This window comes from Anopheles stephensi, chromosome 2, assembly GCF_013141755.1.
Source record: "Anopheles stephensi strain Indian chromosome 2, UCI_ANSTEP_V1.0, whole genome shotgun sequence".
NCBI lineage: Eukaryota > Metazoa > Arthropoda > Insecta > Diptera > Culicidae > Anopheles > Anopheles stephensi.
The window spans coordinates 25,413,807-25,440,509 of NC_050202.1; the positions used below are offsets into that span (position 1 = coordinate 25,413,807).

At 45.3% G+C, this 26,703-nt stretch overlaps 3 protein-coding genes across 24 annotated transcripts in view; 1 reads left to right on the top strand and 2 right to left on the bottom strand.

Annotated features, from left to right (window-relative positions):
• Positions 1–258: 258 nt before the first annotated feature.
• On the top strand, positions 259–3,297 carry LOC118505916 (mitoguardin). The gene is made up of 3 exons (XM_036042384.1): positions 259–1,339; positions 1,411–2,280; positions 2,354–3,297. Exons 1-3 carry the CDS (start codon positions 1,292–1,294, stop codon positions 2,969–2,971), a joined length of 1,536 nt encoding a protein of 511 aa, XP_035898277.1. The 5' UTR covers positions 259–1,291; the 3' UTR covers positions 2,972–3,297.
• Positions 3,298–4,199: 902 nt separating this feature from the next.
• On the bottom strand, positions 4,200–5,937 carry LOC118505918 (dynactin subunit 2). The gene is made up of 4 exons (XM_036042387.1): positions 5,789–5,937; positions 4,884–5,711; positions 4,720–4,822; positions 4,200–4,655 (listed from the first exon to the last, which is right to left on the bottom strand). Exons 1-4 carry the CDS (start codon positions 5,822–5,824, stop codon positions 4,468–4,470), a joined length of 1,155 nt encoding a protein of 384 aa, XP_035898280.1. The 5' UTR covers positions 5,825–5,937; the 3' UTR covers positions 4,200–4,467.
• A 2,531-nt stretch (positions 5,938–8,468) lies between these two features.
• Positions 8,469–26,703, bottom strand: part of LOC118505919 (patronin) — a 60,358-nt gene continuing 42,123 nt past the window's right edge. For 3 of the 22 annotated variants that reach the window (XM_036042388.1, XM_036042406.1, XM_036042389.1), the window contains 16 exons: positions 25,984–26,562; positions 25,735–25,898; positions 24,168–24,293; positions 23,611–23,712; positions 22,982–23,128; positions 19,916–21,298; positions 19,602–19,782; positions 18,688–19,076; positions 18,374–18,610; positions 18,070–18,295; positions 17,619–17,696; positions 16,946–17,017; positions 14,230–14,331; positions 11,170–11,364; positions 10,707–10,989; positions 8,469–10,581 (listed from right to left, as the gene is read on the bottom strand). In XM_036042388.1, the coding sequence (XP_035898281.1) occupies positions 10,437–10,581; positions 10,707–10,989; positions 11,170–11,364; positions 14,230–14,331; positions 16,946–17,017; positions 17,619–17,696; positions 18,070–18,295; positions 18,374–18,610; positions 18,688–19,076; positions 19,602–19,782; positions 19,916–21,298; positions 22,982–23,128; positions 23,611–23,712; positions 24,168–24,293; positions 25,735–25,898; positions 25,984–26,562 (4,409 nt within the window). In that variant the 3' untranslated portion in view covers positions 8,469–10,436. Of the gene's footprint in view, positions 10,582–10,706; positions 10,990–11,169; positions 11,365–14,229; positions 14,332–16,937; positions 17,018–17,618; positions 17,697–18,069; positions 18,296–18,373; positions 18,611–18,687; positions 19,077–19,601; positions 19,783–19,915; positions 21,299–22,981; positions 23,129–23,610; positions 23,713–24,167; positions 24,294–25,734; positions 25,899–25,983; positions 26,563–26,703 lie in introns of those variants that run through there. The other 19 variants (XM_036042391.1, XM_036042392.1, XM_036042390.1 and 16 more) reach the window with 19 other exon arrangements.

Below are 26,703 nucleotides of genomic sequence, written 5' to 3' on the forward strand. Positions count from 1 at the left end.
ATCGCTCGCATTATGCTGCGTCTACACTGTACGGGATTGCGACCAATGTTCCAAATTTACTGTTGAAAAGAAACAAGTGAGAGAATTAAACTGACGTGAGAGAAAATTCCATCAATGTAATTACGAAAAGGTTTACAAAAAATCTAAATATTGATCAGTAAAATTAATATGTTTTATGCACAAACAGAGATGAAGTGCTGCTGAAGTGTAGACGCGGCTTGTCTTTTGCTGAATACAACCGGCGTTTTGACAGATTACCAAGAAATGCCGATGACAGGTGTGGCAAACCTCTCGCGTGTTATTCCGAACAAAATGAGTGACAATTACGATATAGTAGAGAGAAATCAATTCGAAACAGTATAAATATAAAGTAGATAAGGCTATCGAAAAAGATAAAGGTAGATCTTTGCTTAATTGCACCCTTTATTCATCCACGTCCAAGTGCTAGGCACGTGCTGTTGTTTTGTTTTGGTCAGCGCGGCGCTGTCAAAACGGTATTCAGCAGCGCTGCCAGTGAACAAGCGGAAAAGCAGCATCAAAAGCAAGCAAGAAAACAACATAAACAAGTCAAAAATATGCTAAAGAAGTGGTAAATGCACCGAAGAAGGTGGGAACAAAGCGGACCAAAGTGGGGCGCCTCGTAATGACGTAAATAATCCGCCACCAGTCTCGTCGTACTACGGCCACTCCGCTTTCCCTTGGATCGCAATCGGGTTACGCACACACAATCGTGTGTGTGCGTGTGTGACGGTCACAGTGAAATTGGTGCCACGGAAGTTAAAGTCGCGCCTCTCAGCAGTGATGTCCTTTTCCGGCTAGAGGACACATTACCGAAGCGTAATAGAGAAATGTAATGAAAGAGTGCCGTGAAAATTCCGGAGCTTAGTTTGCTCCAGTACCGCAATTCCAAAGAGAACTTGGGACCAACGAAACGAATCTGCGAAAACGGGCCATTTTGGTGTAGTGTGTCGTGTTTTATTTTTAATTTTCCCCTCTGTTTAAGTTTGTTGTGTATTTTATTGTGATTGTGTGGAACAACTACAACTGTACGATCGTCCGATAAATGGCCACGTTAAGATAACGCACATGTGAGCAAGTTGGGAGTGTTAAGCAATACACAACAAGAAGCAAGGTGTGAACTAATCCACCGAGCAAAAGCCTTGCCGTACACGACCAGCGCTCCGTTGGTTACGCTGATAAGCCAGAAAACGCGCGCACGGAGGGAGAGAGTTTCGATTTTCCAACCAACCAAACCCAGCACATCGGGCTCGGGACAGAAGACATCGGCAAGATGAGTGTGTCCAAGTATCTTCCCATCCATGTGTCCACCTCGCATAAAGTATGCCACTCAATCACGCACATCGCATAGCTCTATCGATACTGACCTTTTTTCTCGTTGCTCGTTTGTAGATTATCATCTTATCGGTGTCGGCCGGTGTAGCGCTGCTGGGTGCACTCGCTGCTTACCTTGGCCGCCGGAGAACTCCACTGCCTCAGCAGCGCCGGATACGAAAACCCTGCAATAGACGCACACGCAACAGTGTACGCAGCCCGAACGATATCATGTCTGTGGCGGGTTCGAAAGTATCCGCCCGTTCGTACAGCCCGAGCGGCTCCGTACACGCTATCTCCGATCGGATGTCACTCGCTTCCGGTTCACTGGTAGCCGCCGGCGGTGGAACAGTTGGTGCGATGGGCACGATGACGCTTCTTGGCAATACGACCCCGCTTACACCGCAACAGCTCGGCGTCATGGGCATGGAAGCGCTCGAGAACGTCGTTAGCTACTGGGAAGATGCACTGGCCGGGCGTAACGATTTGATGGACATTCCGGGCCGTGCAGCGAACGCCGATCAGGATGAATTTTGCCGCGAGCTACAAAACCTTCTCGATGCGGCCTACAACCTACAGGAGCAGGGCGAACTGCTCTTCCTCGACGAGCGGTCCGTGCTTTACCGGGATGATGAGCGAAAGGCCATCACAGCCGGCGGTGAGCACGGTCTAACGAACGGTCACCGATCTGGATCGGATCCGAACTTTGATTCGGCCGAAAGCTTCGCTTCCGCCCTGGACCAGGTGGCCGATTTGCGCGAGTTCGATGACACGGAATCGTTTATGGACCTGGAACGATACCCGCTGTACTCGAGCGCGCTGGAAACGATGGACGAGCAGCAGATACCGTACCGAACGCTGCGCACCGATATGGTCGGCTGTGCGTCCGATACGGAGTACCTGGCCAAGCTGCACTGCATACGGTTAGCTTTTAAACTACTGTTTAAGGTAAGGCTTTACGCTACCATCCCGCACACCAAATGGATTGGAATCATAATTTCCCCACTTTCCTTGTTTGCAGGATCCCAAAAATGGTCGCTGGGTGGCCGACACCGGGCGCCAGATTCTCACCGATCTGCTCTGTCTCGGTGACAAGGATCCGAAGGATTTTCTCGTCGCGTACGAATCGATGCTAGAGTTCCTCCAGAACCCCAGCAACTGGAACGATATCGAGCTCGAGCTGGAATCGCGCAACGTTAAAGCGATGACGTTCTACGACGTCGTGCTAGACTTTATCATTCTCGATGCGTTCCGCGATCTGGACGCACCGCCCAACAGCGTCCTGGCCGTCATTAACAATCGCTTCCTGTCGAACGGCTTCAAAGAGTCCGCTCTGGCGACGGCCGTTTGGTCCGTGCTGAAGGCCAAGAAGCGTATGCTCAAGTTCCCGAACGGATTTATGGCCCACTTTTACTGCATCACCGAGCAGCTGTCGCCGCTGATGGTGTGGGGTTTCTTCGGGCCGAACGAAAGCCTTAAGGAGGTGTGCCAATACTTTAAGGACGAAACGATCGGCTTCCTGTGTGACATCTACAGCTTCCAGAAGTGTCGGTACACGACGGTTGACGAGCTGGCGGAAGACATTCTCGAAAACATGCGCAAACGAGTTAACAATATAGGCGTCAAGTTCAATCAGTAGTATTCCATCGGTGCTGTGAGCGTCGGGAGAGGTTCGGGAATGCTTGCTGGTTGAAAAGATTCCATTCTGTTTCTGTTTCTTTCTAATTCATTTTCCATTCAACACACACCGGTGGATGGAAAGTAGGCGATAGAAGAGCGAAAGGCAAGGCTATTTTTTGTCTGCGGTGTGATGAAAAAAGCACCTTAAATTCTAAAAGCCAGGCTACATGATGCGAGATGTCAAAAAGATTTCGCTTAAAGGGGGTGGTTATGCGAAATCTATCCGTCAAAAAGATTTCGCCTTCTCGAGCTGAAATCTCGGAAAGATTTCGCTTCTCTCTAGCCCTCTCTGTCACTTTCCATGCGTTGCCATGGTAGTTTTCGGTTGAAGAGAGAGAGATAGTATGAAGTGCTCTAAACAACGCGGGTAAATGAACCGAGATGATTTTGACGGAAAAAATTCACAAATCCCCCCCTTTTTAGCGAAATCTTTTTGGCATCTCGCATCATCTCGGCATCTCGGCTTTAAAAAGACATAGGGGCGGTGCGCCATGCCTTGGTCGGTAAAGGTCAGTTTAAACCACGAGTGGGTAGTTTGTAGTACAAGTGAATATACATATAAATTAAACCACCCTATAATCAAAAAGGGAATGGATCCTTTGGAAGGGGCACCAATGTTGTAAGAATACCACACACACACACATAAAGCGGCGTTTCGGAGGCTATAGAGGGTTTAAACAGGTAATATAAGATACGGTCTAGAGTAGAGCAGGATTGTTGAACCACACAAAAGGCACATCATTCTAGCAACATTGTCCACTTCATTTAAACAATTGTCACAGTTTATCACACATGCAATGATCATATGATGATTTCCTGCTCTTCCTGTTTCGGTTAGATTGACTTTAAGATTTGTTGTTATTTTGCTGTCGGTTTCACTATGTTTTACACCTCGATGTCGATCCATATTTTGTCTCTCAATCAACAATTACAAACACACACTGACGAATCTATCGCGTGTTGAATGGAAAGCAACAATTGTTTAGTTCAAGAGGACATTATTGTTAGAACGGTGTGATTTGTGTCTCCGGCCAGTGCAGAAAGCGATCCTCTGTAAACCCTTACAATACGTTTAAGTGTGTAAGGGAATAGCTTTAATAAAGTGAGAAATTGAAATTGCTCATTCGACCAACAGCTTCTTCTTCTACTGTCATCTATAGGTTCCAAACAAGAATAAGGACAGTCGGTTTAGGGGCTATTACTTGTGGCGGGAGAGTACATTTTGCCGGAAATAGAATTGTGTGGCTTACACACACACACACAGACACACAGTTGCGCTGTTCTCCGTATTGACCAATTAATTAAAAATAAATTGCGATTAAATAAATATCCAATATCTGAGCGTACGGCAAACGCGACGACAGACGACGTGCGGTGTTGCAAATGGAATAATTAAGAAGCATCTTACCACCACACACACACACGATGATGGAATGACCATTGGACGAAGCCGATCTACTTGATCGTCTGCTGCAGTTTGGTCATGCGTTCCTCGAGCTTCTTCACCTCCTTGTTGACGTTTTCTAGGTTCTGGGCGAAAGCTTCCTGCACGCCGGTGAGTAGCGTTTTGTTGGCGGCCACACCGTTCAGGATGGATGCTTGCGTGGTTTCCAGTTCGGCAAACAGTTTGCTAAAGTTTGTAGCTGGAAATGGAGATTGCTTTGTTAGTATTTTCGTGTGTTTTAGCAACGAGATTATTGAACTAACCGTATTTGTGCAACGATTCCAGCGTTTGCATACGGTGCAGCATATCGGGAAGGATCTGGACGATCGGTTCGGTACTTTTCGCTATTTCGTAAAGCTCCAAGATCTAAAAACAAGCGGCATATCGTTACAAAAGTCCGTCTCAGACTCAATTTCACTTGCCCTACCTTTTGCTCCCGGTTCGGATCCTGCCCCGTGGCGTTCGATTTCTCCTGTATGCTGTTCATCTGCTGCAGCAGATTGTTCAACCGCTGCTCGACCGTATCCAGCTGGGACGGTTGCAACAGTGCCGCCTTGGCCGATATGTTCTGCACCGCCTCGATCAGATTGCCCGTACCGGTGGTCCCCGCCAGCCGGCTGATACGCTCCGGCTTTGCACCGACGGCCACCTCCAGCTGGTGCAGCCGATGTTCCAGTTGTGCTACGCGGGCACTCTGCATCAGCTCGTTCGCTACCAGCTTCGGATCGCTGCTCGTGACGGCACCCGTCTTCTTGTACTCTTCGATCTGGGCGATTAGTTTCTTGGCTTCCGCATCACCGCCCCCGGCAACCACTTCGCTACCGATGACCTGCTCTAGCTTCAGACTCTCCAGCACCTTCTTCGCGGTACTCACCACCCCGAACACCGTCTCGTACGAAGCTTTCTCCTCCGCCGTCCGACCCGTATCCGCACGGGAAGCTTCAATTTCTTCCATCAGCTCGTTCATTTCGCACTTGAGACGATGGCAACGCTGCAGAGGAGTTTCCCGCTCACCTTCACCCGCCAGCTCGTACTCCATGCTGCGTGCGTCATAACCGAGCCGATTCTTGCGACCGATGCCATCGGAAAAGTCCACATCGCCCGTTAGGTACTTGCCCCGGAACTTCCCGATCGAATCCTTGGTGGAGATGTGCAGCCGCTCGATCGCATCGTTTACGGGTTCGTCCTCGTCGTAATCGGACGTTTCGGCTTCGTTCACGTCCGGTGTCTCGTACACGTCGGGTTGGTCGTGAGCCTGGCAGGAAGTGCAAAAGTGTATCGGGTTTGTACTGGCGGGGCGATGCTATTTCCTCAGCGCTCAGGGATACTTACGATGTAAGGCAAATATTGGAACTTTGGGTCTGCCATTGGGTTAGCCGCTGGTTGCGTTAACTTTACGGGAACGGAAAAGAACTTCTATTTACGCTGAACGGGTTCCTCGCAGTTGTTGTTTAGTGAATGACATCACTTTTGATGGAAAAGGACAGCAATAGCCGTTTGACAGCTGATGTCAAACCGATGCAAGGGTTGAGCCAGAATGCAAGGCTGAAATTAGCGAATAAAATTAATATTTTAATTTAAAAAAAGCTTCAACATCATAAAAGCTTCTCAATATAATACTAATACTTTCCTGTTTTACATGCACAAAATGATTTTGTTTACTAACAATCGATATCGTTTAACAAATACTCACACATAGATGGCGCTAACCGGAAGTGTAGTCTGTTATACATTGCTTGGTGGTGCAAATACAATTTCGGATTGATACGATTTATGCTCCAATAAATAAGGGTATTTGTATCGTTTGTATCTTTGGCCATGGTGGCAAAGATAATCATCAGGATTCATCGTTCGAAGAAGGCTGAATTAGTCCAGCACAAGTATATCAATTTTCGTGTGTCTCCGCACCACGCGGCTTAGACGTAGACCTCGAAGTCGTCGCCATCAACTGATATTCTCGGACACTTTAAAGGTGATTGACTCAGCAGACCAGAGTTTTGGATCCGTCCCATTAATCTCCAAACTTAAGAACATTGCGCATTTCAATCGGATGTAAATTCGTGCATTACGTGCCGAACAAATGGCATAATCGCATACTGATTTACTGATTTAGCCTCTATGTCATCTTTGGGGGAGTAAGCTCTGGCTTAGCATCCACTGGAGCCCAGCAGTTACCGATCTCTCTTATTGAAATGTTTAATTTATTATTTCAATTTATGATACATTCACAGGCAACGAAACGTGCTAGATGTTCCCATGTATTAGTTTCCCCCCGTTTGTAACACGGCCCATCAAATCCGAAGCGTGAACACAACTGAAACCAAAATCTGAAAACCATTATTTTTTTTTAAAGAAAACAAACTCTATATCCTTACTTTTCCTTTCCGTTACATACACATTTTCCTAAAGCTTTTTGTTTTGTTTTTTTGTCTCTCCTTTAGCTAACACCTCCCTTCAAGCGCTTTTCCAAATGAAGGCAAGAAAATGAAGCAATCTTAACACAAACACCGTTCCGCGAAGCGGTAGAAGATGAATCAAAGATCAGCTTCAAGGTCCCTTAAATGCAAAAGTAATTTCACAAATATACGTTTGCCAAAGCTTGTGTGCCGCTCCCAGACTCTACACTCACGCCATTCATATTCCCTCCCTTTAAACACCGAATTTTGAAGCAGTTTTTACGACAACGACATAAAAACGCGTGTAAAGGGGGGTTGGGATTAGGTAGATTTTGAAATATTACTACTTTGCTAAAAATTCGTTCAAGCAAACAGACCATGGCGCCTCTGAATCTCCTTGGCTCTGTACTACTTGGACAAGATTCATACTATAAGGTTGCTGAGGGCGCTGCTGTTTCCAATTTTCCTATAGAAATGAGGACTTTGTGATAATGGGATGCGCTAGGACGCACTCCAACTGATCATTCTGCCTAGCTCAATGTAAAGGATCGACTGAATTTTCCTACGTGTACTGTAGTGATAGGATTAATCACTCAGTAACGTTAATTGAATTGGAGTGAATGAGTTGGACTAGTGAGTTGACTCTTATGCTCACTCTTCAAGAGTTAAATCTCGAGAAATGATTTAACTCGCCGTGTCGACTAGCCACTCACTCACTACATTTTAACTCACTCACTTCCTTTTGACTTACTCTGTACGTTTTAATTCACTCGTGAGATTGATACGTAGTGAGTGAGTGGCTAGTCGGCACGGAGAGTTAAATCACAAATGAGTTCAAGTAACTCTTCGTGGTGATTCAAATAATCTAATTCATTGCTACGATTCACTCATTCTGACTCAATTTGCACATCACTAGACGACTGAGCGCTACTATCGGACTGAGGAGCGAAAGAAAGGATTATTTTTCATAAATTCCGCTCAACGACCTTCTCCCATCTGCCCATCCACATCCACAAGAACTCCCTCACTAAGCGCATTTTTTATCGAGAAAGCTCGCAAATGATTCAAATAGTTGTTAGAGACAGTGACAAAATAGTGGAGAGCAAACGATTCAACGTTGGAGCAACACAGAACTAGTGTGCGTTTGTGTGTGTGTGTTTCGTAGCAAACGGGAAACTGGAGTTTTTTTTCTTTTTTCAAATGTTATCATTTACCGCATTACGCATTGGGCAGGATAGTTGGGAATGTATTCACATAATTTTAGCTAACGGTAGTTGAATAGATTTCTGTGAGTTTCTTCCTCCTTATCATTGTTTCCCACCAAGATTTAGATTATGATTTGTGTGATACTTTTCGTTTTGCTCATTTAGTCTTCTATCGGGTCGGGTTTGCTTGCTTATGTTGCAAAAGTCTTGCGCTTCCGTAAGCACTGATATTGTATTCAACTCCACTTCACAGGAAGGTTCGGTTCTCTGCAACGAACGGGCAGGGCAGGCTCTCGGCGGATGAAATATACTGCACGCGACGTTTAAATGAGAGCAGAAAACAAAACGGATGAAAAAGTAATAAAAATGACTGTTTGAAAATAAAAACTTCGAAAAAAAAACTGCACAAACTAAGTATTAATAAAAACGATTATATTTGTTCTTTGATTTAACTTAAGTATTATAAAAAAATGACGGTTTAGCGGGGGGAGGGCGCCTGTGCTGCGACTCACTCACTCAAACAGACCTTCTACTTCCTTCGCCCGGCCAATCAGGCTTTCAGGGGGTTCCCGCTCCGCTGGGCGCAGAGGATGACTTGCGTGCGTGCGGGCCCCCTCGAAGCAAAGGTATTAATTATAAGCAGCGGGGGTTTTTTTTTATACACAAATAATAGAGTAATAACATAAAATGTTACACACGCGAGTAGCGGTAAAGGTAGTAGTATTAGGTCGATTCTTTTTTTTTTTTTCTTCTTCTCGAAAACAAGACGGTTCAGGAGCAAATAAACAATGCTGATCGTCGCAGGGAGTGACGGTAGTAATAGTAATGATAATCATCTTATCATATTTCTCTTGACTGTGTAGGAATTATTCCTTACAGATTGTGTGAGTGTGTGTTTTTGCGTTAACCATCAGACGACCGCCTAGCTGTACGACTCGTTTTGCACATTTAAGGCAAAATAATTAGAGACCGAGCGAGACCAAGCACACAGACAGAGAGAGAGAGAGAGGAGCAAATAGAGGGGGATAACTAAATGAATGTAAAAAAAAACAGGTTAACGAGTAATATAATTAGCTGATATAATATAATTAGTCTTTAATTTATAACCTTTGTTGTTACTTATGTCTCGCCACCCTCTCCCTCTCTCTCTCTCGCTCGCTCGCTCGCTCGCTCGCTTTTTCGTTACAATAATATCTCCCGAGCGCACATCCTTCACTCCTCCGTTAACGGTAATGGTTTTGCGTGTATTAATAATTTAATAGCAGGTTTTAATGCGCATTCACACGTTGCTTAGTAATTCGATTCGCCTAGCTCTGGTTTTAATAATCTTTTCTTTTTGTTTTTCGCGCGTCGCTATATTATGGTATCGAACGACTTTCTCTTTTAATTTATATGCTTACAATTGCTTGTCATAATGCTATCAGTTGGATTTAATCGTAATGGTTTTGCTGCTTCTATTAACCCTACTAACTTACAGCTTCCAACAACAAAAAGAGGGGGCAAACAAAACGACACTAGAGCGAAATGGGGGTTCTCATTAACCAAAACAGATTGTTTTCGAATGGGGGAAAAGATAAATATTAGTTGCAGGAATGTCGTAACGCGCTAGTGTGTGTTAGAATAAACCCCGAACATTCAGGTTCAAGAGGGGTCTTCTACTTCTCCGTTCGGAAATTGAAATTCCTGACTTACTTGCCGTGTTTCAAAACGAGCAAGAAAGCGGCGACAGAGGAGCAGAGTATCAAGCATCAATCTTTACTAGGCTAGCCTAACTAGAGGGGGGTGACTCTGACTTGGGCACTTCCCAATGCGTTATTGCCCGTCTTCCACAACTGGTTGTCTTTTCGTGAACTGTATTTCAATGTGTTAGAGACAATAGGGTAAAACGGCAGCTTAAGGGGCGCGCATCATTAACACATACATGGGGACATAATCAATAAATGTGTATATTCAAGAAAATGACAGGAAATCAAATGAAACAAAGAAGAATGAAAAATATTCACTACTTTTGTAGTTAGCAAAAGAAAAAAATAAACATTCCAAATATACATTGAAACAATGTGAAAATAAACAGATTGTAAATGTTTAGCCATGTGCAATACATTCCACCATCCATCCCTTAGGGTAACGTGACGAGAGTAAACACCTGTCCACTTTTCCGGACCGGGGGAGAGGGTCTCAGGCCTTCTGCTCCTTAGCTAGTGTTTATGTGTCGAGAGAACCATGAATACTATGCGACTGCCGATGGGCAGCCGATGCCACCACTGTCCGTGGAAAGGTGGGATGATGACGCGCGATACTGGTAGAGGTGGAAGAGTGTGGTGGCGGAGGCGGAGGACGAGTAGCGGGCAGTAGCGGGCTGCGAACAGTGCGCGGGCCTCAAATCACCAGTGCCATATCCTTTTTGCTCGGCAGGTTCGCCTTCTTGCCCTGCCACAGCGAGTTGTGTATCGTGAACGCGTCAATCGTTACGGTGAGGTGTTTGGTGTGCACTTGGGTGAAGCATTTACCGCCCGAGTTGTATCTAAGAAAGAAAAAAGGGGGGAGGGATGCAAAATAAGACGGTTAGCTTGCTAGAATTGCAATTGTACGTTCCACGATGGAAAGGGGAATGAAAAGCTGCCGGTGTTGACGACAGCAGGATCGTACTTGAAGAACTTGTCGAACATCACATCGTCGACCTGGCTCGGCCCGGTACCGTACAGCTTAATGATCTGCTCGTTCTCCGGCCAGTAGCCGTACAGGGCGCGGAACTGGCAGCCGGCATCGCGGAACAGCACCAGGAAGTGCTTCGCCTCCGAGCGGGCAATCTTTTCCAGCACCTTTTGCTTGGCGTCGCGGTTTACCGCACCCGGGAAGACACAGTACTCGACCGCATTCAGAATGATGCCACGGTTCGATTTCGTTGCCGGTTGCTTGTACAATCGCGGTCCTGCAGAATGAAAAGGGGAATCCAATTTACGCGTTTAGTATGCCAGTTTTTATCGTACGTAGCGATGGAAAGCAAGAGCAAACAAACTGTCAGGCCACTTTGCTACACAGCTAAACGAACAATGAACGTATTTTGCGAGCAGGCAAGGGCAGACAACTTGCAAGCAGCATTACTACAGACCGTTGTAATCCATCATGGAGCTCGCGTTGGACGAGATGTCGCTGGAACCATCGTCAAAGCCGCGCCGCTTCGTGATCAACCCGGGCGGTAGCGAGCCCGGACCGGACGGCGAAGGCAGATGGCGGCTCGACGGACCCATTCCCGGTGACGGTGCGCGCCTCGGTGGTGTCGCCCGGCCCAATCCCGAGTCGGAGTCTAGCGGTTGCGGTTAGTACGACAGCGGGCAGGGGGCGTCCATAACAGTGAGCAGGAGTGAGCGGGATGATGAAGGCGCGCGCACGCAATCGGGCGGAGATGGGCAATGAGCACAACGACACACAGACGACACACACGCGAGACAGTAGGGGTTGTTGCAGTTTCGGAAAAATTTACGTTTTGCGAAGTGCGCCATGAAGAGAGATGTTGTGAAGGAAAGATACAATAAAAGAATTTCAATCAGTCAAATTTGTCAGGCATGTGGTGGTGAGATTGCAGCAGTGTGACACGATTCCGTGTGATCAGGACAGGATTGAAAAGGAGATGGGCAGAGGGAGCAGAAGGGCAAGATTAGTTGTGGAAGGATATTGGTTTCCGTTTGTTTGTTAAATGTTATTTAGCGCACAACCATGGTTAATGCTATTAAAGAAGCAGCATTTGCATTCTTATATATATTAAAATGCAGCCATTTTTTCAAATTCCAATTCGGTTAGATAAATCAAGTTAAACAAACTTAGAAAACAAACAGAAACAATAAAACACAAGCAAGAAATAAAACTAAAGTAGAGAATCAACTTAAAAATAACGAAAACTAAACAGTAAAGATGAGCATGATATGAATGGTAAGGAAAAAGAAACACCAGACACGTTGGAAAATACCCAAATTCACAAACCATTTTTGCATCAACAAAGAGAGAAGAAAGATAGCATAACCCCGACACCTGGTAGAAGTAGAGCTAATGGAATATATGTGATGAGTAGTGATGGGCGGGTCAACCCGAACCTACCGGATCGGACCCTTCCGTAAGCGACCCGGAATCGGTCGGATAGTACTCGTAGTTCGAGTCGTCCTGTGGGTTCATCGGAGTTTGGATCCGAACCTACGGGTCGAACTCACATATGCTTTGCTTCACCCGAACTCATTGCACACACGGGTTCAACTCGATTCCAATAGGAAAGAACTCGACTCCAGATCTATCCGTGAAAAGAGTCCTATGACCCATCACTAGTGAAAGGTGTTAATGTCTAAAGCTAGCTAGGGATAGTGTGTTAGAGTGTGCTGGCCCTTATTTTGCGATTACCAATTACCACTATTGTTGTCTGCTAATTACTGATTAGTTTTATTACGGATTAGCGTTATACTGATACGGCGCGCAACAAGCTCTTCTAATTTACGGTGATGATAGGCGATACTGTATACTTCTTACTTTAGCTACACCTATTTATATGTTTAAATGTACGAGAAAACAACGAGTTCTCCATTTTCGGCATACTGAGCTCTTCCGCACCAAACGTTTACCTTTCATCACACCAAACGTTTTGTTAGGTGAAAACTTTCTCCCAAAAGCATCGATACCGTGGGCGGGTTCTTGTTTGTACTTGATCGCATTAAACGATTGTCGACGCGCATGTTCTGCCTTCGCACTTGCGCTGCTCTCTATCGTTAAACGTTGGAAAACGTTCACCAGACACTGCTTCAGACTTGTGGCGGATCTTCCCCCGTGCTTCGGCTCTGATCGATTTACCAGCTGTTGATTAAGCATATCGGATTGCTTAACACGCTCTGTGTCACCACAATTTCGCACCAGTTCTATCAGCTTTTCTGTCTTGCGTTCACAGTTAATGAGGGCTTCCTCCTTTTGAACGTTTCCCTCCGGCCGAAGACTTTGGTACACTGCCAGACATCGATCGCAGTACCAATGGTTGAGATTTTCCTGCCCGTCCCGTGGAGGTAATCGTTCGAACGTACGGACGTGCGAAGGTACAGCCACGGTTCGGCGGTACATCGATCTACGGTCGAAATTTCCATTGTTCAGGTGCGAAAATTCTAACCTTCCGAGCGGGGTAAATTCGCTAATCGTTGCACAAGATACACACAGCAGCATTGCCGCTATCCGATAATCAACGATCAAACTCACAAAAGTATATGGAAAGTATTCTCAACCAAAGCACCAAAGAATGGCGTCGCTAAAAATATGAACTACAATCAAGCAATGCTCGCCACACTAAGCGAAATAACTGGACTGTGCGCGATGGGTTTACTCGGGACAGCAAACGGATGAAGGATGACGTGGTCTGCTCGTTCGAGCAGACAGCATCACATGCTGTGCGAATGTGGAGAGCCGACCACCAACGGCCCAGCATTTGTTTATCGCCGGAGAGCATATACAGAACACGGCTTGCTCCGTGTATTATTGCAGAGACCTCTCGATTGAAACTAATTACGATTCATTTGCGACCGCGCAGTGGTACCGAAGATGCAAAGTGACAAAACACAACGAGTTGCACAAGGGGTGAAAGAACAGCAGCAGCAGCATTTTTAGCATCATAACGAAAAACAAATCCCACCAGAAAAGTAGCAGAAAGCGTGAAGTTTGAACGGAGGACAGTTAGAGAAGTGCAGTAATGATCAAAACAAGTAGGAACAACTTAAATTGCGAACGAAAGAAGAACAAACCCAAGAAAAGAAAGTAAGAGCAACTTAAATCAGTTTAAAATCCCAGTACAAAACCAGAAAGCTCCCCCGTACCAGAATTATTTGTGTGTTTGCTAGTAAAATAATAATCCCCAAAACTGTACCGTCGAAACCAGATTATGTGGCGGCTTTTCAGTGTGGAAACCCATCCCAAAGTAAAAAACAAGGGGAGACTAGTGAGACTAGGCCATCACCATCTGACCGTACCCAGTAGGGTCAGATGTGCAACATGTATAAAAAAAATTGTGGCTTGTATGTGTGTATGTGTGCGTGTGTTGTATGTGTGTGAAGACGGGAAACGGAAATGCTGCCTCAGTTGGAGGGACGACTGTGCGCATGTGGATAGAGATAGGAGAGACAAAACGTGTGCTTCTAGAGGAGTTTCTTACCGCATAGATTCATTAGGGAGTTTGATTTACGTCCCCGGAAATTGGCACCTTTCGCTAGCGAGATACGGGACAGTGTGCGGCCCCGTTCGATCGTGGCTGGTTCTGGAAGAAGTACATGAGACATGAGGATATACGTGTTTGTGCGTGTGGTTGAAAACGCAATTGCCGGACGCTAAATCGGTCGACTCAATGGGCCGTTTCGTCGATCGACTCGGTACGATAAGGTTGAATAAGTTTTTTTTTATAACTATGCATAATTTAAAAATGATGGTAGAGTAAGATATTTTTTTAAATCATAATAGAAGATAACTTAATTTGTGGCGTTTTAAAATAGGCCTAAAGCCATTTGAAGTGGTGGAAGTTTTATACTCAAACATGTTTTCGTACTATAAGATCCCCCTATCTAAGCAGTTAGTCATCGTAAAGTGCTGATTGTGCTGCTCTAATGGACAACGAGATCGTTAAATAGAGGCTAGGATATGCCATCATCTGACAGTGGCGAAAGGGTGGATGAGAAAAACTAATGGCTCCACATTTTTAGCCCAGAGCTAAGAAAATCTGCTAGAACGGTGAAAAAAATACTGAACAGCATGGATCCAGATATCCAGAAGCGTTTGTATGAAGTATCCTTGTCCGTACTACAGACCTGTCCTAGAACGTGATGGCTGACAATGCAAGTAAAATTGTCCTACATCAAGTGCCTGAAGGAGATAATTCCCTGTTGTTCGCTCCATCTCAGTGGAACATAAATAATGTGGTCTTTTGGATCCTTTGAAGAAGCCTAGAGAGGATCAGTTGATAAAAAATTAATTTGTTTTCTAAGGGACAGTTTCGATTCCCTCTCTCTCTCTCCTTTCTTGGCCTAACATCCTCCTGAAGGTCATGCCTGCCATTTCTGGCTTACTAGACTTAATGATTTCACCTAGTTGGATAGTCAGTCCTCACTACGGAGGAACGGTCCGTATGGGATTTGAACCTAGGTCCTGCCTTGTGAAGACCGGCGCCGTTGTGGCCTCTACCAAAAGAGCTGCAGGACAGGAGTTTGATCAGCAGCGAGAGTTTAAACAACAACTTGAGGGCTCTCTTTCTTTTTTTGGCCTAACGACCTCTCAATAAGGTCATGCCTGCCATTTCTGGCTTACTAGACTTAATGATACCACGTCGTTGGAAATTCACTTATCACTACGGGGAAACGGTCCGGATGAGATTTGAACCCTGTATGAAAACCGGCGCCTTTGTCGCCTCTAACGCCGGACCGCCCTTCAACTTCAAATCTGTTATATTGAAAAACTTGGAGCAAAGTCAAGAAACTACCTAAAAATTTCTAAAAGTGAAATAAAAATCTATTCTTTTTACGCTACTGAAAAACGCCACAAATTAAGCTTAAAGATTTTACAAGAAATCTTTTTAAAACTACGACAACAAATGAATGAAAGAAAGTCATTCTCGCAAAATGTTTAATAAAGGATAAACATATTTGATTATACTCTGGTGCTACCAAATTAAAACAGAACGGTTTTGTGTAAGCGGAATATCCTCAAGCAATTGTTCCCCATTTTCCTTATAACCTATTGGAAACAGTAGTACCCGAACACAACACCAAAGAGATCCCATTAAAGAGTGCAGAAAAAAACATGTTGAAGAGAGATGCGGAAAAACTTGCCGGAAGCCCAAACGAACCGCACCGAACCACCCCGTATGCCAACAGGTTCGCGGCAAAGGGTGACTTTTTTTTGGGTGTTCAATGTTTAATGAATATTGTGGATGATAAAATCAGGCAGAAAAGTTATCAAGTCAAGCATGCACAAAAATGTAAATGGAAATTTGTAAATAATTATTAATTCCTATTCAAACAACATACGATCAATTTTGGGTTATGGTTAATACAGAAAGGATTAGTAGGGGGTTAGTTGTTTAGCGCTCTGTAGCTACACACTACTAGCAAAGCAAACGCGGGCATTCATCTATAGCTAGAGTAAGCTTATTTGTTGCTCATCGTTTGCGCGGCACATCACACATACGTAAACGAATTTGGGTACACGCAACACGTTACGCTACAATACGAAGGCATATTGTTTTGTTTTTTGGCTAAGGAGTAGAATAGGCCCACAAGTTGCATGGCACACACTCGCACGCAAGCTTTCGTTGGAAGTGCACATGTGGAATGAGAACATGGCGAGATAGGACAAAATGATTTAATTTAAACTCACAGTTGTGTACATAAAGTAATGTAAAGCATTTTCATTATATAATTTTCTACAAATTTTTAGATAAATTTATAAATAATTATCAATTTTGTTATTAAACCATATCCATAAATTATTGTTATTAATGCTAAAAAATACTATTCATCTAGGTTTTTTACCTTTTGATACAAATACAAAAATGATAGAAATGTGGATCAATAATGATTAAAATTGAATAATTGAAATTATTAAATCCATTGAAAAAGTTTATAAAAACTGACAAAAAAAGTCTAATGAATACTTTAACAAACTTTCATGGCAACTTATAATAACTTTTAATATTTTTTTACTTAATTGACGGTGAATTTAAATATTACTTTTATGTCCTAAATACTCATGCACACATTTCACCTTGAACTTTCACACCACTTTCATAGAGTTGCGCCCCCCCCCGTACAACTTGTGAGCCTTTTCTACTCTTTAGCCTGTTTTTTTTAAGTGGGTTGTACAGTTTAAAGACCATCACCAACCTCTTCCTGTTTTGTAAGATCCACGGCGTCCGATCGGCGTTGAACTACTGCTGGGATACTCGTCCGGTGATTCTGAATGTGGTTATATTGGTTAGGCAAATGTAATAGTAGCACCACGTACCCGTGGTAGAACAGCGTGAGAGATAGCGGAGGTAGTAGTAGTAGTAGTGTTGTGGATGTACACAACGTTCGCGTGTAGCGTGGTGGTGGTTATTTTAATTACAGTTTCGATACATTGGTGGTGCAGTTACAAGCGGAGTGATTGTATATGTAGAAGAAAAGAAGAAAGGTAAACATCAAATCAGTTAGATAGTTGTAGCACCAATCCTAGTAACCAGGACTTGAAAATACTATTTGGTTTGTACATTGCATCGCTAAATTGCAACCGTTTTAGGCTAAAAGCTATCGAACAATTCGTCCCAGTTAGTGTGTTTACTACAGTATAATAAACTATGTTAGCCGAGCACTATCAAACTAATCTGTATCCGGCTTGTCTTGTGATAAAGGTTTGTAGTTCAAGAAGCAAACAACATCTTTTCTTTATCCTCACCATTGAAAAAAAAATCTTACAACAACCGATAAAATTAAATTTGTAAAATAAATGCTGTAAAACTTAAAAATTTATGTGAAAAATGTAGAACGTAGAACATAATAAAAAAAAACCAAACATTACCTCTGATTGCTAGTGAATCCTGCGATCCCCGGTAGTAGTCTCGACGTATCGTGTTCGAGGCACTATGCATACCGAGACCTGAGAACACGACGAGCACCGGGGCACATTCAAAAGCAGGATGATCGTCGTGAAGATCGTCGAAATAATAAGTGAAGGCACAAACAAACGGAACATTCACAAACACATAGGCACACGGCACGAAAAAAAAACAGAAACATCACACGGCGGCATTTAACAAGAAAAAAAAGAAGAAAAAAAAGCAAACACATAAAGTATGAATAAGTTTTAAATAAAAATTTAAATTGAATGATTTTTTTTAAAGCAAAAGCGACACTTTTGTGTACGTTTGTGTCACTCTGTGTGTTCAGCAAACCACACAGCAGACAAGGGCATTTTGCTTATGGCGCCGACTCTTGCAGTTAGTGTGCACAGTCATTCACCAACCACTTACCGGTCAAATTCGAGTTGGAACCCTTCTTGCCCCGACTGCTCAAACTGGACGCTTCGCTCAGATCAACCGAGCCGGACTCGACGTGAATCGTTTTCGGTCGGGGACGGGTCAGCTTCTGCGTGCGCAGCTTGGCCGCGGGCGTCGGTGTGGTCGAGTGGGCCGTTTGATGAAGCTGCTGCTGATACATCTGATGCTTCAGCTGCAGCTCACGATCGATTGTCTTTCCCTTTAAATGAGAAGAAACGATTTAGAATTATTTGCCCGAAACAGAAGGGGGTTGGTTTTTTGAGCATTTGGATTTTACTTCTCTCTCCGCTTCCTCGATGGCTTTCTTGAGCTTGTGTGCTTCAAGGATCGCCTGACGGCGGGCAAACTGTTCCTCCTTTTTGCGGGCCCTTTCCTCCTCCTTTTCCCGCTCCTTCTCACGACGTTGCATCGCTTCGATCTCCTTGCGGGCTTTCGCTTCCTCCGCTTGCTGCCGCCGCTGCAGCGACAGAAGCATAATTTTCTCCTTTTTCCGCTCCATCTCATCTACGGAGGTCTGTTTTAAAAGCAAATGGAAAAGAATTGGTAAAATAGAATATTTCCCCAACGCTAGAAGCTGCGGCGCGACCGTACCTGATCGTTGGACACATCGATGACGATCTTCGCCTTACGCTCCGTCTCGCTGCCGTATCCATCGCTGCTGTTGTTGTGGCTGCTGTAGTGCCCGTTGCCGCTGATCGAGTTGTCCTCCAGCGTGTACCGCCGGTCACCCCCATGGTCCATGTTCATCTGCTGCTGCTGGTGCATCATCATCATCATCGGGGACGGTGGGGCGGCCGCACTGCCCCCCACATTCACCTTGTGCACCACCACCGGCTCGAACGGCGACACGCCACTATTATCGGCGATGATGCTCTTCCGCGCGTGCGACGCGTTGTGTTCCTCGTTGAAGCTGCTCGAGAAACTGGCCGCCGTCTTGACACTGTACGTTCCAAAGTTGTTGTTGTTGGCATTGGTTTCTACTGGTCCGTGGTGTGCACGCACGCAATCAACCACCACCGAGCCAAACACAGCATGGTAAAGGGAGACACAAAAAAGAGCAAAACGTCAGGTGCAGCAGTAAGTACATGGGGGAAAACAAAAGAAAGTTCACTGGTTTTTTTTTTATTGACGACTACTGCTGTGGCACACGCTCGCCCTCATTGTCCCACGAAGAAGGAAAAAAAAACGCGACGAAGGTTCATTTTTTTTTTTGGGGTACGTTTACTTGCCACCGTTCCGCATGAACTGCCTCTTTGAGTGGTGTTTCTTCTTAAACGATTCCCATCTTTAACCTGCGCAAGGTGTAGGTAGAAATGATCGAATGGAACCGTCGAAAGTAGGAACCGTCCGTGGCGTGGCCCGTTAAATTGTCAAAAGCTTGATTGCGAGGAACGCAATAAACCTGCTCAAGCTCACAGGCAGCGCTATAATCATGGAGCTGGTGTGCGGCAGGCACAGCGAAACACTTAAAACTAATAAGGTTTTATGACTCGATGCATTCGTACCTCGTGACGACGTCTTTTCGATCATGCTGTCCCGTCGTTTTTCGCCCTCGCTTGAATCGCTGGCAAGAGATTTGTCCTTCTTTGGTGAGCGCTTTGTCCGCAACGGTGGCTTTGGCCTCTTCGGCTGCTCGTTGTCGAACGAGATGTAGAATCCTTTCTCGTTCACATCTTCTTGCGGGTCCTGGCAAATCAAACACATAAGCGGTCCAAATGTATCATTACTTATTGTGACTCGTCAAACGTTTTCCTGATTATTCATTTCTAACTTCAAAATTCTAGTGCGTGCCGCATATACAGCAAACTGGTGTACTTACATGGAAACTGTTGGAGTTGAGACTCGGTCTCGTCGGTGACGGTATTCTGTAAGTACGGTTACCGCTCGTTATGTTCAGCTTGCTCAGATGCTTGTCCAGATCCTGTACATTGCCACCGGCATTGTTCCGCATTCCGCCCGGCCCTTTGCTACTACCGTACAGTGCGTCCAGTTGTTGCTGTTGCTGGTGCTGCTGTTGCTGCCGTAAGCCAAAGCTATCATTACGTCCACCACTCTTCGACGTGTTGATCTCAATGTCACCCGTGTCCTCATCGCCAATAAAGGAGATGCTTTGCGGTGCCATATCGTCGATCGGTGGCGACAGTGGCATGCTGCGATTGTCACGATAATCTCCACCACCACCCATCATCATTGGGCTGCCTGCTCCGGTCGATGGACTGTTACCGTTGCTGATCATCATCTGCGAGATTTGGTTGCGCACCTTGCTATGCTGTGGGCTGGCCGCCGTTTGGCCGCCACCAAGATTATGGTGCGGATGATGCACCTCGAACAGATTTTGGAATGACTGCTGACTACCGCCACTGCCACCGCTTCCACCCCGACCACTGCCCCCACCGTACCCACTATCTCCATCGCCACCGTTGTGGTGGAGCGAGAATCCACCGCTCGGTGCTGGGGATTTGTTGTACCCACCGCCGATGATGGTGTTCGCCTTGGGTCCATGGTTCCAGGCGTTCACATCAACCATACTGTTGTTGATGCTGTCGTTACGCCCGATCGGCGATCCGCCGAGCGGTACACCGGACGCCGCGGCCGACTGTGCCCACGTGCGGCGTTGGGTCGGTTGTGGCGGAGTGGAGTTATTTTCGTGCAGGAAAAATTGTCCTCCGTGTGGTTGCTGGGGTTGCGGATCCTTCAGCTCCGGTTGATGCTGCTGGTACGGATCCCGATAGTGGTTCGAATCTTGATGATAGAACTGTTGCTGTTGCTGCTGCTGCTGGTGCTGCTGCTGCTGTTGCTGATGGTGATCCATGTTCAAGTACGGGTTCGAGGAGTACTGGTGGTTATCCTTGCCCATTGTTCGGTACGGATTTCCACCGTTATGATCACTGATCAGCTGCGTTTGGCTTTGTTCGCGACTGTACACTAGATGGCTGTTGTTGTTGGATGAATGGTGACCGTAATTCACCTGCTGCTGCACGTACTGTCCCTGCTCGTTGATGTACTGCATCGTGTGTTGCTGCTGCTGTTGCTGCGGCTGCTGTTGGTGCTGCTGCGGCAGGTATGGATCGCGGCTGGGCGGACGCATCCCGTAATTGATCGGCGATGACTGCTGCTGCGGCAGGTGAGGACTAGAGCCGAACATTTGAGTATTCATCTGACGATACGTGTTGGCCGGGATGCTTTGCTGCGATCCATATTGCTATGGGGGAGGGGAGGGGGAAATAGGTCATTTTTGAGGATTATTTTCCTAACACTAACTTCCTATGCACAACAAAGGCCTGCATTTAATTATTCCTTTAAGCTTCCATATTGTGTCAAGCATAATAAGTAAAAACGGATCGTAATGTAACACACGATGAGGGAGAAAATATCGTACGGAGTAAACACACACTTCGGGTAAAGTTTGTTTGCAAAGCTGGATCGGAAAGTAGTAAATCATTGGAAGAAATGGAAGTAAAATAATGGATGGAATGACGACAATTAGCGTATGCATTAAAAAAAATAGTTTTTTAAGGCGATCACTCAACGACGGAGAGCTTCCAAATAGTGTTTGTCCAGAAATAGAATAACGTACTGGCTCAGTGAAGTTAAGAAATTGAGAGGTCTTCAATAAAACATCGAGGTCCCTTTAATGTTTCGGACTGCACTAGGGATGGGCACATCCAATCATTTGCCGGATCGGATCGGGACGGAGCGCTCTGCAGCCGAAGTCGAGCCTGGATCATGATTCCGCGCTCCCGGTTTTATTTTTAATGTTTTTTTATCCGATGGATAACAAAACTGAACGAGCGTTGGCTGGAGTGTGAAGGTGGTGGGGTTGATGCAACAATTAATAAAACCACGTAGTTGGATATTTAGTCCTCACTAAGGGTGAACGGTCCAGATGGGATCCAGGAGGAACAACCACCGGTGGCAGGAAACATACTGAAAGAAGTTATGTTACAGCCGTATGGCCTGTGAAGTAGGCGAAAATGCACCATTACCAAAAGTAACAGTCTATTGCTTGCATTAACAAAAGCCGGAAAAATCATTATCACCCCATGTTTTCACCTTTTCACTGTTAATCATGAAAAACTTATTAATCAAGTAACAATTCAAAGGAAAATCAAGAAAAAAAATTCCAGCATCAAAATAAACACCGGATCGATTTCGGACTCGCTTTGATTCCGGACTCGTTTCAATTACGGACTCGTTTCGGTTCCGAAATCGTTTTGATTCCGGACTCGTTTTGATTCCGGACTCGTTTTGATTCCGGACTCGTTTCGGTTCCGGACTCGCTTTGATTCCGGACTCGCTTTGAATCCGGACTCGTTTCGGTTTCGAACTCGTTTTGATTTCGGACTCGCTTTGAATCCGGAGTCGTTTTTGATTCCGGACTCGTTTCGGTTCCGGCCTCGCTTTGATTCCGGACTCGTTTCAGTTCCGGACCCGCTTTGATTCCGGACTCGTTTTGATTCCGGACTCGTTTTGATTTCGAACTCGTTTCGATTCCGGACTCGTTTCGGTTCCAGACTCGTTTCGGTTCCGGACTCGTTTTTGATTCCGCGCACCGGATTCCCGTTTCAGCTGCAAATGTATGTCGAACACAGTTGTTCTTCTAGCAACTGGTCGGAATCATTCTTTCGGATCGGATCGGACTCATTTATATGCTGGATCAGATCGGAACCGTGATTCCGAACCGGAGCGCCCATCCCTAGACTGCACCAACCAAACACCAGAAAACGCAGTCGAATTTTATCTCGAATAGGAAAAATAACACAAATGGACAGGAAATGTCTGAGCATCGCTAGAAAACGTAAAACACGTAAAGATTGGCCAATTTTTTGAATGCATACGTTAACAGAGCGTTAGTCGAGAGGGATGGATGGGGACGATCATTTACCTGATTGAGCAGATTGGCAATCTGCTGCGCATGCAGTAGCTGCTGTGCCTGCAGGGTTTGGGCTTGAATTTGATTCTGCTGCTGCGTGAGACGCTGTATGTCCGCCTGAATATCGTGCAAGTTGGAGTTCATTTTCGAAATGCTTTGCTATAGTTGGGTGTGTGTGTGTGTGTGTGTGTGAGGTTTTGTTTTGCATTTATTTTGGTTGAATGTTGTTGTCAACGTTCGCGAATATTGAATGAGGAGGGTGAAGTTTTGTTAGTGAGCAATACAAGCACACGCGGTACGAGTATGAGTGAAAACACATCACGGTTAGATGGAGAGCCCACATGGTGATAGATCAACGGCAAAATTAATCCACGCGATCAGTGGTAATTGATTGGAGCAATTAAAGCCATTTAGGAAGAAGAAAAGGGATGAAAAGGGGGTAAAGAGAGAAGAAGAATATGAAAGTAAACAAAACGAGCGATTAGAATTTGGTTACGCGCGGCGAGTTCGATGTACAAGTACAGGATAGTAGATTAATGCACACATAAATGAAGCGTATAATAAAAAATAACACAAGCATACAACCAAAACAAATAACAACCCAAACCAAACTTAAAACAAGGTTGGCAAACGTTATTTACTTGATACTGTTCCAGGTCCATGTTTTCCAGATCGGGAGTCTTCTTCGGTTCGATTATTTGTGCATTCCACTTCTGCTCATACTTGCTGTGGTCATCCAAATCCTGGGTTAGGGTCGTAAGGGTCAAACATTACGCATGGTGGTGTGCGGTAGCGAGAAAAAAGGGACACAAAAATATACATATATAGAGGTCTTATTAGTATCCCTTTTACTGTGTTTTTTTTTTTGTTGGTGTTCCGAAACCATTAGTGAACTCTTGTGTACCGCTGGTTTAAAACTTAAAATGAAAAAACAAGCCCATGCACAATAGTATGAATTGTAACAAAAGGTAATTAATTCTACGAAATAAGGTTGGATTTTTTTATGATGAACGGCCTAACGCCTAACGGATGGTGATGTGGATTTTTTTTTTGGTTCAGAAAATTCCGATTCCGAAGTACACTGGTTTGCGTTAGATTGCTTAATCTTGCATATACTAGGCAGCGGATAGATAGTGTATAGTTATTCCAAGAAAGAAAAAGAAAACACCCAACAATATCAGTATTACGCCTACAGTACCTTGAGGGAACATGGTCGTTCCGCCTTTTCAACTACAATCTCATCGTCTACTACCGTCGCCCCGTCGTTCGGATCTTTCGCGATGGATTCGTCCGGCTCGCCCGCGACATTGCTGCCACTTTTGCTCTGCCCAATGGGGATGTCGGGTCAAGAAGTACCGGATGCAAACCCGGTGCATATGGTAGCACGCACCGGAAGGTACGCGATCGCGGAACGTTTACACATATATATACACAAGAAACGTGCGTGGAACACAGTTTAGAGGATTTTTGCGATTTAGTTGGTGGTGTTGGTGATGATGTTGTAAAGGAGAGACAATATGCATCCCCAAGTTCACAAGCACACGCGCGTTTATGGTGTGTGTTGATTGATTGGTCGATAGATTGGTTTGCATACATACAGGAGGCGGCAGCAAAAACGGGCGAAATGAAAGAAAATAAACGAGTTGTTTGGTTTGAGCATGAGCATGAATCGTAAACATATAATTGAAAATGCAACTATCACAAAAATAAAACTCTCTCTCTCTCTCGGCACACACACACGCGCACACAGTAAACTCGTTCCAGCCATGGTGCGTTTCAAAGTTCAAAGCGCAAAGTGGCAAATATGGGTTCTACTAAGCATACTGAAAACAAAAGACGGTGCTGTGTTCGGGAAGGAACGAAACAAATGCACAGGCTGCAGCTGAAAACAGCAAAGCAATTTTGCATTTTACAAACTAAAGCAAATGGTATTGGTAAGCATTTTTCCACTCTGGCACACACAAAACAAACTGTATCGCAACTGGAAGGAAGAGGCGCAATGTGTAAAACCAAAACGTTATTCGACATTTTTTTTAAAGCACTTCTACACCAAGCCTCGATATGCCAAAGAGGGTGTGCAATAACAAACGGCGTGATTACAGTGGTGGCATCAGAACAGATAAATCATCTCTGGCGAGAGAAAAGCTCGAAGGAATCCGTACGACGATTGCGGTCACAAATGCCGCCCACCAGGAAGATATCAGATGCTGACTGGAAGAAGTCCATTATAAAATCCTTATTCACACGCGTCATACCAGATATTGTATTAGCAATAACCTACACCGCTTCATATTAGAAACACTTGATGTTTGTTTGGGGTGTGCGAACGTATTAAACCGTGAATGTGGTGGTGAGTCAACAAAATCAGTTTTGTTTTTACTGTACATTGCAAATAACGTGACTCACGAATGTTAAGGAAAAACACCAAGTGATTGATTGTGTGCCCAAACTTGGAACCGAGAAAAGAAGATTGGCAACAAAAGATGTGCGGTACCACAAAACATACGATCTACTGTACAACTTTGTTTTTCGATTTGGATTCTACTGTTCCTGCGTTATCTTCATGAGAGAGCTTGATATTTTTTGTAACTAAAATAAATCAATCCAATCCATTTGTTTTTCAAATATAAGCTGCTCATGGGACAACGCTTCGAACGCCATCATTAGTCACACATACACACACGTACACACTACTACACCACCACCATCACCCTTCCATGGGTGTGGTTCTCGGTTCCCCCCCCCCCCATTAGTGCACCCCTCACCTTGCTAATTGCTTGTAAAAATGCCTGTTTGCCAACCGTTTGTAACTGCTTCGTCCAGGCCGTTTCGATGCGACGCTTTTCCTGCTCGATCAGACGACGCTTTTCTTCCAGCTTTAGCTTGATCGTCGAGATCTTCGTTGCATCCTCCAGCGGTTGTGTGTCGTCTAAGGTAAAGTGCGAAAATCGGCTCGAATTACTAACTTTTCTTATGCCTCGAGAAGACCGCAGAAACCACTCTCCTCTACCTACCGACATCGTCCATTTTCTGTACGCTTATGGCTTGCTGCTGCCAGGTGGTGGTGTTTGGCAACGTTGCAAATGATGTCTTTCGGCGCGGTGTAAGCTCAACCTCGGCAGCTGCTGCTGCTGCTGCTGCAGCGGAAGCCATGGTCATTCCCGCCACACTACTACCCACTATCGGCGGCGTACCATCGCCATCGACAATGTCGCGTTCGACGGAACTGCTGGCACCTCGGCCCGCGTTGCTACCCGACTCGCCGGAATGGCTCATCGGGCTGCTGTTGGAATGTAACGTGGTACTGTTGTGACGGCGCAATGTGCCACCGCTACTTCCGGGCAACTTTTCCGTGTCACGATCCTGCTTCTCGTTGCCCGAATCGGTGTCGTACCCGAACTGGATCGAGCCGCGCGCATCCGCCAACGAGGAGCGGGCCGGTACGACCGGTTCTATGGACGTCAGGCTGGTGTTGGAGATTTTGCGCTCACGCTCAAAGCGCCCGACGGTGTTGAGTTGATCCTGCGATCCGCCAAAGTTTTCGATCGTGAGCTGCGAATCATCGCTGAACGAGTTACGCCGTGAGCGTCGTCCTGTGTGCAAACGAGAGGAGACTTAGTGGAAAATGTTTAACAAGTTGCAACCTTGCAGTTGCCGAATTGTTCGTTTAGTTTTTCACTAATAAACTCTGCACTGGTAGAGGGAATAGACGTGGATCTTTGTCTAGTAAGTCG